This window comes from Opisthocomus hoazin, chromosome 7 (assembly GCF_030867145.1).
Source record: "Opisthocomus hoazin isolate bOpiHoa1 chromosome 7, bOpiHoa1.hap1, whole genome shotgun sequence".
NCBI classification, from domain to species: Eukaryota; Metazoa; Chordata; class Aves; order Opisthocomiformes; family Opisthocomidae; genus Opisthocomus; species Opisthocomus hoazin.
Genome location: NC_134420.1, coordinates 8,948,216 through 8,961,339, shown reverse-complemented (window position 1 = coordinate 8,961,339; position 13,124 = coordinate 8,948,216). Strand labels below are relative to the sequence as shown.

Here is a 13,124-nt window from a genome sequence, read left to right as displayed (position 1 = left end):
GAAAGCGTAGAGTAGAATGACTTGTCAGTATAAACATGCTGATTGCTGCATTTGAGTCCTTAACGCATAGATAACAAGGTCAAATGTCAGTAGTAAATCCTTTTTGCATGGGAATGGACAGTGATATACTGTAAAGCCCCAACCTGCAAATATGTACAAGTGATCCCATGGAAATCAGAGAGACGTTTTACATGTGTAGTTACAGATAAATATTTGCAAGATCAGCACCTTCGTGAAAATCTGTATTTGAAGTACTGTATAAATTACAACGTCTGTCAGAATTATATCATCTTGCATATACTTTTATTGCTTCAAGTGGTATCAATACCTGGATAAAATATAATTCCCAGTGATGTTGGTGTCTTGGTTTATTTGGGTTTATTCACCTCCTCATCTTTCTGACATATTAAAATTTGTATTGAGTTTTTGATTAAATGAATAAGGATTCAAACATAGGCTGTCAAATTGCATGATATGGGATAAAAATTGAAAGCCATTGCTTCTGTTGATTTAAATCAATATTTATGATAAATACATGTGACATCTGTTATAAGGTGCCATTCCAACAGAAGTTTAGCAAACAAAAATATATCAAGTCTCAAGCATTCAAAACATATTTTTTTTGGTAGTATTGTGGAACTAGTGTGTTGCAGAACTGTGCCAAAGAGTTAATGCTCTGTAGTATGTTGTTCTTCCATGTAATGTATGTATGGTGGCAATCAATGGTTGTATTTAATTAATTGTTCAGTGGAAATATATGGGACACTATGTACTTCAGTGTTTGTTTGCTGACACTTCTATATTTAGTGGCCACTGAATTTTAAAATATGTTGGATGTTCTTATTTATTCTTTTTAATACCTTGTGTTTCTCCTGTCAGCTTTTATTGTACCCCCTTTGCACACTTCTTTGCGACTGAGTTTCAGGTGTCTGCTATGTACTGCTTCATTTTTTCTTCATTAGTTCCCAATTTCTTAAACTGGTACTAATTTCTTTCTATTTAATTTCATTCTAGTGACATTAGCAACCTTGCCCAATAAAACAATCAATTAGCTATCACTCCTTCATAAAAAGTTTGCACATTTTATCTGTCTTGCTCTTGTGGAAAATACGGCTGCTTCTAAACTTCAGCTTCCAATCAGTAATTTTTCAGTTTCTGTGTTTGTCCTTTACTGTGATCTTGCTTCAGAGTTGCTAAGTTGGAGACAAAGGAGTTTTGGCTGTTCAATCGATTGTAGTCTTAGAGTGCAATCCAAAACCAGTTATGCTCATGTCTAATTCACTGTACTGCGGAGTGTCACATCAGTGACTTCTGCAGGAGCCTTCAGAGCAGTGAAGCTCGGTATTTATACTGATATATGACTATACTTACTAGAGCTCCACTGACTATAATGGAAACTAAGATGACTAGCTCAGATATGTCTAATTTACAAGTAGACATCTAGTTTAGCTGTGCTGATCTTAAACTGAGTCACTTCTTAAAGACAGCATTTTGGCCAAAATGCTGCTGTTGATATGCCATGCTCACGTATTTTTTGTAAGTCATACTGACAAGGATTCCTTGCGTGGAGCATGGTCCACTTCACTGATCCCATTGGCGCTTCATCTGATTATTCATCTTATTACCCAGGTGCAGAGTGTTGTTTATGACCCACCTCCAGCTCTCATTCTGTGAATCACTATAGTAGAAGAACACCTGATATGGAAAAAATTAGTACATAAATGTTCAGTTTTTTACTGGTTAGCCAAAATGTCTGTACTCTTTGATAAAGAGTTATGTTTGTAGGATGTGTATGTTTCCAGTACTGTTTGCTAAAAGTAAAACTAAAACTAATGAATAAGATTTTATGTCTTTTGTATAATGCACTGTGACAATGAGGCTGCTGGAAAAAGTAATCCATGTTTAGTGTTCTTAATGCTGCATTTCAGGTCTGTGTTTAAATGAAGAGATAAAGATTTTTTTGTTTATTGTTTTTTAAATATCATGTGATCCACAAAATGAAGTAATTTACCAAAACAAGTTCCGAATGAAAAGAAAGTGTGTGAACACATTTAGAATAGGACATCTTTTCAACACAGAGTAAGTATAAGGGAAATGATGGCTTCTTACCATTCTAGTTATTGACTGATTTGGAAATGTTTCAATTCTAAGCAGCATTCTAAATAATATAGGGCTTTTTTCTGATCAACACATAAAAACTGAAGTTGTTACATTTTAATTTGCAGAAAAAAAATGCATCTCCTCTATGAACTTGAAGTTCATACGTTTTATTACAATTTTTTCCTGTAATTACTGTATTATATGTTATTATTTCAGTGCATTAGTACTGGAATTTTGACCTGGAATAGGAGTATGCTGTAACAACTATTCATAAAAATATGCAGAAATAGGTATCTCATCGTATATTATGAGCTCATCCATCTTATAACAGGTTGAAGATCTTAATATATAAAACAGATTTATTGCAAGCTGTAGAATTTTTTTCTCAAATCAATATATGTCAAAATAGAATTGAATACTTAGAAAATAGCTTGATCATATCCTAGAAGTTAGAATGACAAAAACTTGGTTTTTGAGAGGGATGCCAGTAAAACCTAGATTATATTTTGTTTGAAGAGTTTGACAGAAAATTAATTTTATTATTTGACTATGGAAAATTTAGATTCAAATTACTATTACCGATTCTTGCAGCCCTTTCCTGTTGTGGATACCTTTTCAAATCTGAAGAATGCCCATTTCTGAGCTGCTTTGGAACCCTTCACAATATTGAAGTCTCCCTTCTAGCCACTCAAAGGCATTGAAGTCTTTAGTGTTTTTTATACAGGAATCTAATGGTAAGATCTCACCTTTAATATGCTGTGTCTTTTCCTTTAGATTTCTCACTTACCAATCTCTAGTACTTCCTTTGGCACCAGAAGCAAAGGTACCTACAGTGTTCTCTCAAGAGCTCCCACAGCAGATTTTGATAAATATGTTTTTCCAGACAACATATACAGGGTCTTATAGATGGCACAGTAATCATAGCAAATGTATGTTGTCAGGCTTTAACTTTCTTTCCTGGTCTTAGGCTTTACTCTCCCGTCTATTAACTGTGGTAGTTTGTTAAAGAAATATGAGAAACTTTTGTGGTATAGAATGATAGAATCATTGAATAATTTGGGTTGGAAGTGACCTTTGAAGGTTGTCTAGTGTATACTTTCACTTGATGACGTTACTGGTCTGTAAAGACATTTTCCACCATGACGGATTGACCAGATGCTTGATTTCTGGGAGCAACCAATAGGGTGTATGGAGTGAGGGATGACAACTTCACTAGAAGTTGTAAACTGATAGCTAAAAGTGATAATACATTTACACACACACACAAAAATAAAACCAAGTAAGGTGAATTAGTCAGAGTAGAAAAATCACCAGAGGGAATATATTTTCAACAGTTTGTTTGGGATTTTTTAGCAATTAAAAAGCCATAATGCAAAATTTACTTAAGCATAAGATTAATTATACAAATTGAATTGTTTAGATAACCAGTCAACACCCATTATAATATGCTGCTAAAGAGACAAAACAGAGATGACTAAACCCTTTAGAGACAGCATCCGCTGTTAAGGAGAAATGATTTTATGAAATGATAGTATCCACCACATTTCATATATATATATGTGTAAAATGCACTATTTATTACCCTTTTATTACAGTTTCTCTTGAACATCTATGTTTCATATTGCATTTTTGTTTAGGGCACCAAAGACTGAGATGATACTGTGTTAGTTAGTTTGGTGTTAGTACTGTGCTTTGAGGGGACGCAGACTCTGATGCCTTACCCAGAATCCACTTGAATTTTAGAGAGAGATACAGCTTCCTCCATAGACTTCTGCATTATAATATATATATAAATATATATAAAATATATAAAATGCCTGGATATGAAGCAGTATCTTTCTGTATATTTTTATGATATCTACAGCAGTAGGAACTTAGTCATGGTAAAGAAGTCAGCAGTTCTGTGATAAAAAAAAGAATGATGCTGTTTTCTAGACTGGAAAAGTACTTTCCAAATATGGCTTAAAATTGTATTTGAATAAAAGAACATGTAAACAATAAGGTATGGCCGAAACGGTGTAAATTAAATGTAAAAAGTACAGCTCTGTTTAATGAGTAGTTCAACTTGTCCTACCACCTCCCCAGTGGTATCCTGGAAGACAAAGCCAGGGTAAATTCTGAGACATTCTTATGTGTACAAAGAACCAGGAGTTGTAAGAAAACTTTGTCCATACCTTTCACGTAGCAACAGAAGAAGATCTTCGCCTGTAGAACCTTTGTCTTAGTTTCTTTATTTGCGCTAATCAGGAGTGTTAAAATGAAAAATTCTTCAAGAAATGTAAAACATTGAGCTCTGTATCCTCACTAACCTGTCTATTGCAGTAAGAATCTGTTTAAAATAATTTATAGTTAAACCTCTGACCCCGATATAAATAAAAAAACCAAACCAAAATTGATTGCCAGGTGTGCAGAGTGGAGAAATTCATCCCAATCCAGAATGAGACAGACAGTCTTCCAACCATTATCACTCTAGATCCTGTGAACGTAAGTTCAAGAGGAATGGGGAGGATAAATGTAGAGCACTGGTGAGATGACTGAAGAGCCATTCCATCTCTTCTCTCTGCCAAGTGGAAGAAAATTGTTTGCATTGTAAACTATCAATGTATCAATTGAATTTTGTGCTGACGTGCAGAGCCAGAGCCTTAACCTTTCACCCAGTCTCTATATGTGTTTATCATACTGCATTGTTGCTGCAGTCTCTTCAGGGCTCATTTATTCCATTTGGCATTTACACCTGTTAAATTCCCCACATAATTTCAGGTTTACTTGAGTGTAAATAAGAGAAGAATTCATGTGAGATGACATGAAAAAAAGTTAATTATTTCTTTTAAACTGTACTGACACTAAATTTTTGATTTCTTGAAACAATTTTCATTGCCTCTGGACTGCTCAAGTACAATCATGGGAATTTTTGCTTAACCTTTAGTATTGGTTCTCTGGTTTGTTAGACTAATATTAGCAGTTTTAATTGCTAATCATTTACATATTTTCAATTGTTTCCCAAAGTAAAATGTAACTTTATTATTTAAAAGGAAATGTAATCTGATTTTTTTAAAGTAAATTCTGGATTTCAGATTCCAATCACACAAAACATAGTGAAAAACATTCATAATTCATTGATGAACCTAAGTTTTTACTTGTGTTTTGTGAAAAGCGTATAAAAGTATTTTCACGATCTGGGGGCCTTCTTCAGTTGAAGTGGACACTAATACTGTGACCTATTTTCCTGAAGAGTTCGTAGAAAAGTTCAGGGCAAAGGGAAGAAGTATGTTGATTGGCAGAGAAGATAGGATGTTTGTAATTTTAATCAAATTTAGAATTAAGACATACTTCAAATAATATGTCAGACTAGTGTTAGTGAGTTTAAAATCTAAGAACAACTGCTGTCATTATTAGTTAAATATAGCCATTCCGCCTGTGGCAATAAATGATGACACTTCAGAACATGCAGAAACAAAAAACTCTCAAGTATTTAAAGAAAAGGGAGTGACTGTAAACTTAAACACAGGAATGTGACCTGGGCATAATTTGTTTCCCAGATACAGAGGCATTTGCAGTTTGAACAGAGGAGGTAATTGAATGCAACATTGGGTGCTGTTACTACTAGAGTGTTTAAATTGTAGGAAACTTGGGCCTTTCTTCCTATTTCATAAATATATATCAGGGAGTTTCATATTTATTATATTAACACTTAGTTATATTAATATATGAAGTATGTTTTAGGTTGATGTCTCTTACTCTTTTGCATCCTTTAAAACGTATCACTCAATTTTCAGATTCTTAAAAAGTGGGAACTGAGAAAATTATGTCCTGTTTTTGATAGATTAAAATATTTTTTTCAGACAATAAGTTTCGGATTCATGAGGTTATGAAGGTTGTTTGAGCCATTGGTTGGTATTTATTTCTATCAAGGCAAGGAAAGGAAAAGAAGTTAAAGCAAGACGTGTCTAAGTACATATGCCTAATATAATATATAGCATACAGTATCAATATATTTTTAATGCCATATGGTCCCTTTAAACCTGTCGGTTTATTCCTTTTTGTTAGCATTTGGAGAAAGTTTCATACAACTCTGTAAATCTTGTTTCAACAATGACAGTATAAAGCAGTTGTGAGTGAAGGGGATAGGTGCTGGGAGAATGAGAACACAGAACTGGGAAATAAGTTCACTGTGGCAGGAAATGTGTGTGACATACAGACCTTGGCTCAGATCATGAACAGTATAGTCAATACTTAGACAGGGAATGTCAAATGAAAATTTAAGTGCTCTTTAAGTTTATATTTGTTATTCTGCAAGTAATATTCTTCATTCTTAACAGTGAACCTCTATATAATCATATCATTAAGAATTCTTTTGCTGGAGGAAGATGTTCCTTGGCATATGAATTTAGGCTGTAATTCTGCTATCTTGAGATGATTAAAGCTTTAGAGCTACTTTAACTACGAGTAACAATGTTACTGTGTGTTTTGGAGGGGTCACTTCCATTTAGGCAATATATTCTGCTTATCCACAGTTTTCAGTGTAATGTCAATTTGCTGGGGTAATCACTTTCTGTATGAAATTATTGACTAGTATTGCTGATCTTGTTTCAATCATTTCAACAGTTAATATTAAGCATAATAGCAAGCATACAATTTAATTTTTGAAAATTATGGTAAATTCTGGCATAAAAAATTGTGTAAATTGTGCCTATAAAAACCTGGTTTAAGATTTGTATATTTGCAGTATGAAGCACTTGGTGTTAACTTTGTGGTTAACAAATTAAGGTACACTATGGTTGGCAATAGCGTGTACAACTGTCTGCTACAGAGTAGCAGATGACTGAAAATCACAGAATAACTTGCCTTGAAAGGGACCTCTGCAGGTCATCTAGTCCACTCTCCTCAAATAGGGTTAACTTCAAAGGTGGGACAGATTGCTTGGATCATTATCCAGTCAAATTTTGAAAATTTCCAAAGATGGAAATTCCCCAGCCTCTATGGGCAACCCACTCGACTGCTTAATTGTTGTAAATATTTTTTCCCTATATTTAGTTGAATTTTCTCATGCTGCAGCTGTGACTTTTTCCTCATGTCTGTTTACCGTGCCTCTTTGAGAAATCTCTTTCTCTCTCTTTCCTATAGCCATTCTTTAGGTGGTGGAAGATTACGGTTAGATGTCCTCTCAACTACCTTCTGTCCATGATCTCTCAACCTCTCCTGTTGCATAATGATGCTGCATTTTATTCCCAACTATGAAAGTGAATGAAATCCACTTGTTTTGTAGTAATAATAATAGGTCCCTGTAGCAGATCTAAGTATTTAAACAATGCAAGGAGGAATTATATGTCAGAGAGCTTGTCTGTTTTTTCTTACTGTGGTTGTTAGCTTAATAGAGTATAACCTCTCTGCTTACAGATCTTGGCAATCTTCTACATTCCGTTGTCCATGTTTGCTCTATTTCTGTCACACATCCTAGGCATGTAAAGACCTCAAAATATTCTGAGCAGGGTTAGAAGCTTCCTTCCAGTCTCTCATCAAATCACTTGTGTGTAACAACATTTTCAGTTACAGCATCAGTGTGAAGCACAGGGTAGGTTCAAGAGAAGCAGCATTTATGACAGATACTAAGAAATCCTGAAGAAAGGAATGAAGCTGAAATCTCATCTGATGCCTCTGCTTAAACGCCTTGTTTAGGCATTGTGTAAGACTAGGATTGTAAAAGCCTTACCCTAGTGCCAAATAAGTACTTTTATTATCAATGGTCTGTAAACTTAGATTCCCATGGCCATTCTTTCTTTCTTCCACTGGGAATTTTACGTTATTGCTGCAGTCCAATAGCAACAAGAGAGATCTCAGTCCAGCCAGCATGCTGGAGATCACGAGCATACTCCTGGGAATGGAGAAATATGGAACTGAGTCTGTGAGACTGAGAAGATTATAGAATCTGACCTCCTTCCACCCAGGAGATACAAACACTTGGCCACTTGTATAATAGAGACTTTACCGCTATTCTTCCAGTCATTTTTTGATTTAAATGCTCAAGTCTGTTTCACTTTGTTATAAACTCAGTGTTACCACTGTTTGTCTCTGCACTTAGTATATCAGAAATATCCCCTCAATGAGGGAATTTTGCTTTGGAGATTTCTGGTTTGTGAGCCCCCAGAGACTGGTAGCTGCCAGACTTCTCAAATCGTGTAGGATCGTGGTCACTTAAGGATGCACAGCAGCATCAATGTACAGACAATTTCAGGTGGCAAGAGTAATGTATTGTTGAAAATAAGGGAACACAAGACACTCAAGTGCCTGATTTTATGCCTACGCTGCTCAGAAGTGGCGGAAGAGTATTCATTACCACGTAGTGCCTGCCCTTCATGCATATAACAATCTCATTGACATCTTCTTCTGTCAAGGCTGGGAGCAAATGATCATGCTTAGCATTTTTCGCCATGCAGGTTGCTGGGGGGTTTATTCCTATTGTGCTTGAAGCTTCCTTGCAGGCTTATACTATAGAATACAGACAAGCTTGACCTGCAGAGCAATTCTCCAGCCAGCCTTAAGGAGTACTGTGGATATAACCTTAAAGGGTGGGCAGAATTTGTCTTTAGCACATTCTTTGGCTTAGGCAGCTGTAATCTTCCTGAACTCGCCTTTAGGCATCAATTTGCTCTTATCATTCAATGGCAAGTGATCTCTGAGGTTCACCTTATGTCGTCTTTCATTATCATCTAAATCAGCTGCCACTTCTTTTCCAAGTACCATTCTGCTCAGGAGGAAGCAAAGCAACACTTAGTGTAGCATACCTAAACTGGAAAACATCCTTTTGCTGTTACTCAGCCAACTTTTAATACTTGCTGATGTGGGAAATAAGAGATAATATATGCCCAATAACTGTATAAATGAACACCCTACCAAACCATTGCACAGACTTAGGCTAGGTTTGTCAATGCATGTGGGAGCCTCTTTGTCCAAGGCTGAACAACCTTCTGCAGCTTCTCTGAAAATTCACCATTTTGAAAAATTCCCCCTGACAATCAGTTCATCTTTTTAATCACTGGTGTTAGTTGAGATCTTAAGATCTGTTTTCCAATGTCAGTGGAGATGTTTTTCAACCAGTAGTTAAGCTGGTCTTGCAGCCACCTCTTTATTACAAGATCACTGTTTTCTTGTGATCAGAAGTGGAATTCATGGATAAGTCACGTGAAGGTGTGATTCAGGATATGCTGTTCCTGTCAATTCTGAGATGCATCTTCCTCATTACTGCAGTCTCATATGACTTGGAACCTGTATTGATGGAGGGACCAAGGGATAGTCAAGCCATCCTATATGCTGAGTGGACAGGATGTCTTACACAGTCAACCAAAATAATATTTTCACACAAATGGAAGTTATTAGCATAAAAAATAATGTCTGTGAGAAAAATGTCCTCATAAAATGTTGTTGTTCATGAAGTAAAGAGTAACTGTTCTGTATAGATGAGTGGTTGATATTTGAGCATGTCCTTCAAGAGAGGAGATTATTTCAAGCTCTTCTGTGAGATCCTATACAACTTTTCAGGGATCCCATTTCTAAAATGGATTTAGTAAAACTTTCATGCTTTCTAAAGGAATAATAAATCAATAACAATAAGTATTTCTCAATTGCTCAACAGTAAGGACTGTGAAACACACAGAATTGTTAATGCCACTCAGTGAAGTCTCCCTGCATTTCCCAATCTAACATAGTTATTTTTAGCTGTGGCAAGTAAGAACTAATGCTGTTCACTGATCTGTATCGTACCTGGCGTTCTAATTTTAAGTATACTATGTAAAAGGCTATTTTGAGCCTAAGAGTCTACTTGGTACAGCTGGTGTTAGCAAAGTCCCTTGATGCTGGAACCTGATCAGTGGTAATGTGAATGTTTAGAGTTTTAGCAGCAGATTCTAACAAGTTCATCCCAAGTGCACATGCCTATTGGTTTTCACAGCAACCACAGAATACCTTCCTGACAACTGCAAGTGCACATTTTTGCTGTTTCAAAAGCAAAGATAAGGCAAAATTAATAAATTCTACAAGTAACAGGAAGAGTTCTGGAGAAGGGAGCAGGTAAGTCTCGGTTAACAAATTGTACAGCACCAGAGAAACAGATCTGTGGAACAAAGCGGTTAGTAGAAAGGATCTTAATGTCCCTACTGTACACATTTTAAGAGATTTCACTCCAGGGTGGCTCTAGTCTGTACTTATGGAGGGGCTTTAGGTACACCTCTGGAGTAGCTGTGCAGCGGCAGTACACCATTTAGAGTTCATGTTCTAGTGTTTGGAAAAAGAAAAAACCTAACAGTTGAAGTGAAATAAAAATGTCATTTATATGATGCAGTGTCAGATACGGAACTCAAACAATGTACAAAAGGTTCAGGCTTAATTTTTCTGAAGCAGAAGAAATGAGAGGCATTTCATTTTTGTAGGTGAGAAGTGAAATGTTCCTCTCTGCTCACTGATAGAGGCATGCTAAGGTGAATTTTAATTATGACTAAATTGTGGTATTACTCTTTCATACCCTGAACATCTGTTCCCTTCAGGAATGATGATTTATGCAGGCTATCACTGCAGACAGCTTGCTACAGCTTATGTCACGGTTAGTAGGAAGCTGGTGGTAGCATTTCAGAAAATACCAGCATCTAAGTGGAGTCAGGCCAGTGTGTATTTTTAAGGTAATAGGGAAAGGGAAGCATGATGTGTCCGTTTTTAATTTTGAAGCCAAATATTGACTTTACTTCTTTTTTCTTTTTTCTTGCAGACCATCTGTCATTAAGCAAGAAAGTATCTTAGACAGTGAATGGCCTGGTTCTTCGTAATGGTGTCAAGCAAAAGAAAACCAAGCCTGTCATTTCCAACTGCATGTAGAAAATTATTGAGGACACCTCTGACAGAATTTTAGTGTTTAATAACTGCATGGGGCAGGATAACTATGAGGCTGTTGCATCACAAAATCAAATTGAAAAGGTAATCTTTTTTTACTGGCATGTTTGAATGAATGCATCTCCAAAGTACCTTTGTTGTTACCATGTTTTAATTGCTTTTGGATAATTATAGATTATTCTTTAAAAAAAACAACAAAAAAAATCCCTTGAATTATAAATCCTTGAAATTCAGCAAAACTGGGCTTGTATGTTTGTTCAGGTTAGATAAGGGGAATTTTACTTCTGTGCTCCCTCTTTCCTGAAATCTCCTCTGCTCTTTAATCTGCTTGTCTTTGCCTAGTAGCCACCTTACTTCTGATTATGCCTATTCTCCTAGTTTTGTGTGTGCTAACAGTACACTATCTGAGGATTTATTGCCGAGGAACATTATTTCTAAGATTATCTGAGACATGGGTTATATGTTTGAAAAGATGGTCAGTTTTGATTAGATTAGATATTTAATCATAAATATTCAGTAGTTAAAATATTTTTCTTAAAAGATATGACACATATTTTATCGTTACGGTATATACAAGAATCTTTTTTCCTGTATAAGGCATTTTAATACTTCTTTGGCAATTCAGTAGGTTTTAGAAGCATTGATATATTGTCTTTGTTTTCAGGTAATTCTAGAAGAGTGTATGTATTTGTCCCAAAACAAGTGTGGCATATATACTTTATATCACCTCATTTCTATTATTACTCTGTGATATATTGGAAATAAGTTTCTAATAATAATTTTTAAATACTTTTCAAGGCTAGGGCTGATTCACAACATGGAATACTTTGCAAAGATTTCCACTACAGTTAAGGAATTTTGGAAGCCTGGAATACTAGCATTCATCCCTCTCTGAACTGTGTAATCCAGTTTTTCTTAAGTCTGTAGGACAATTATAATTTTTGTACACTAAAATAATACCCAGGAGAACTATATCTAGGTCAGTTAATGAAGGGTCATATATCTGTCAGTTTTCTAATGTTGCCTGTGATAGATATCATCCCACGTTTTGTAATATAAATCTAGTTTTATTACTGTCAGCATTGGTGCTAGTATCTATCAAGAAATTGCATGCAAATGTGAATAATAACACTTCTGCAATAAATGTTCTTGGAACCTGTTGTCTAACTAGAACTTTCAGAATACTTTCAACGTTATGAAGCTAATCAAAACACACAGATCAAACTTGTCGGTTCATCAGACCAAAGAAGTTCAGCAATAGTTTTTGAACATCACACACAATCAGTAATTTGATACAGTATTAATCAATCTTGGGTTTTTTTCCACAGTGTTGTCTTGACCTAGAACATTAATTATTAAACTGGTGTCTGTGAAGCCTTGTAGATGTGTGGGCTGCTTGTAAAGGGTATCCAAAAGTGACTGAGGCCGTAGTTTTGAGTACCTTTGAAGTCAGTGTATTCCAGCCCTGTTGCAAAAAGAAGCCTCCACCACTTGGGCCTTGTTGTTGTAGGACTTCTGCAGCTCCCTTGACAGCTCAAGGGTTTTGTTCCATTATTCAGTGAACCCCATAGGGAAGATGACATACACCAAAAATAAACCAGTTATAATAGTCAGTTTTAATCTGGAATAGTTTCTGGAATCTGATTCACTGCACACCCACCTAAATACTTTTACACCACAAGAAAAAAGATCACATGGGAGTGGAAGGAAACAAATGAGTCTGAAAAACTGTTGGGAAAATTCTAGCATGTATGTACCACTTGGTGCAGGGGAAAGAGAACGAAGACCAAAGGAAAATTTCTCTGTTTGTATGCAATTCACATTTGAATTTTATGCAAGCGTATGATCCTCCAATGAAAGTTCAATATGTAAAGATTGGCACATTTAAAATAGATTGAAAATCAGTGTCTTAGGTATTAATCCAACAGTAAGCATAAATTAATGTATTTTAAAATCTTCAAAATGGTATTTCATCCAGTCTAGTGATTTAAAAACAGAACGTATTTCTTGCTTATAAATTGAAAACAAAAACAAATGACCATAAAAATTGCAATACTGTGTCAGTCTGGACTTTGATCTAGTCCAATAGCCTGTCTTTGAGTGATATCTAAAGAAAAGTGGAAAAATAAAGGCAGCATATGGTATAT

The 13,124-nt window shown here is 35.5% G+C and overlaps 1 protein-coding gene across 1 annotated transcript in view; it reads left to right on the top strand.

The window, feature by feature from the left end:
• DCDC1 (doublecortin domain containing 1) overlaps window positions 1-13,124 on the top strand; it is a 29,372-nt gene that overhangs the window by 10,844 nt on the left and 5,404 nt on the right. The window contains 1 exon segment of the mRNA XM_075427118.1: window positions 10,856-11,061. Within this exon segment, the coding sequence (XP_075283233.1) occupies window positions 10,856-11,061 (206 nt within the window).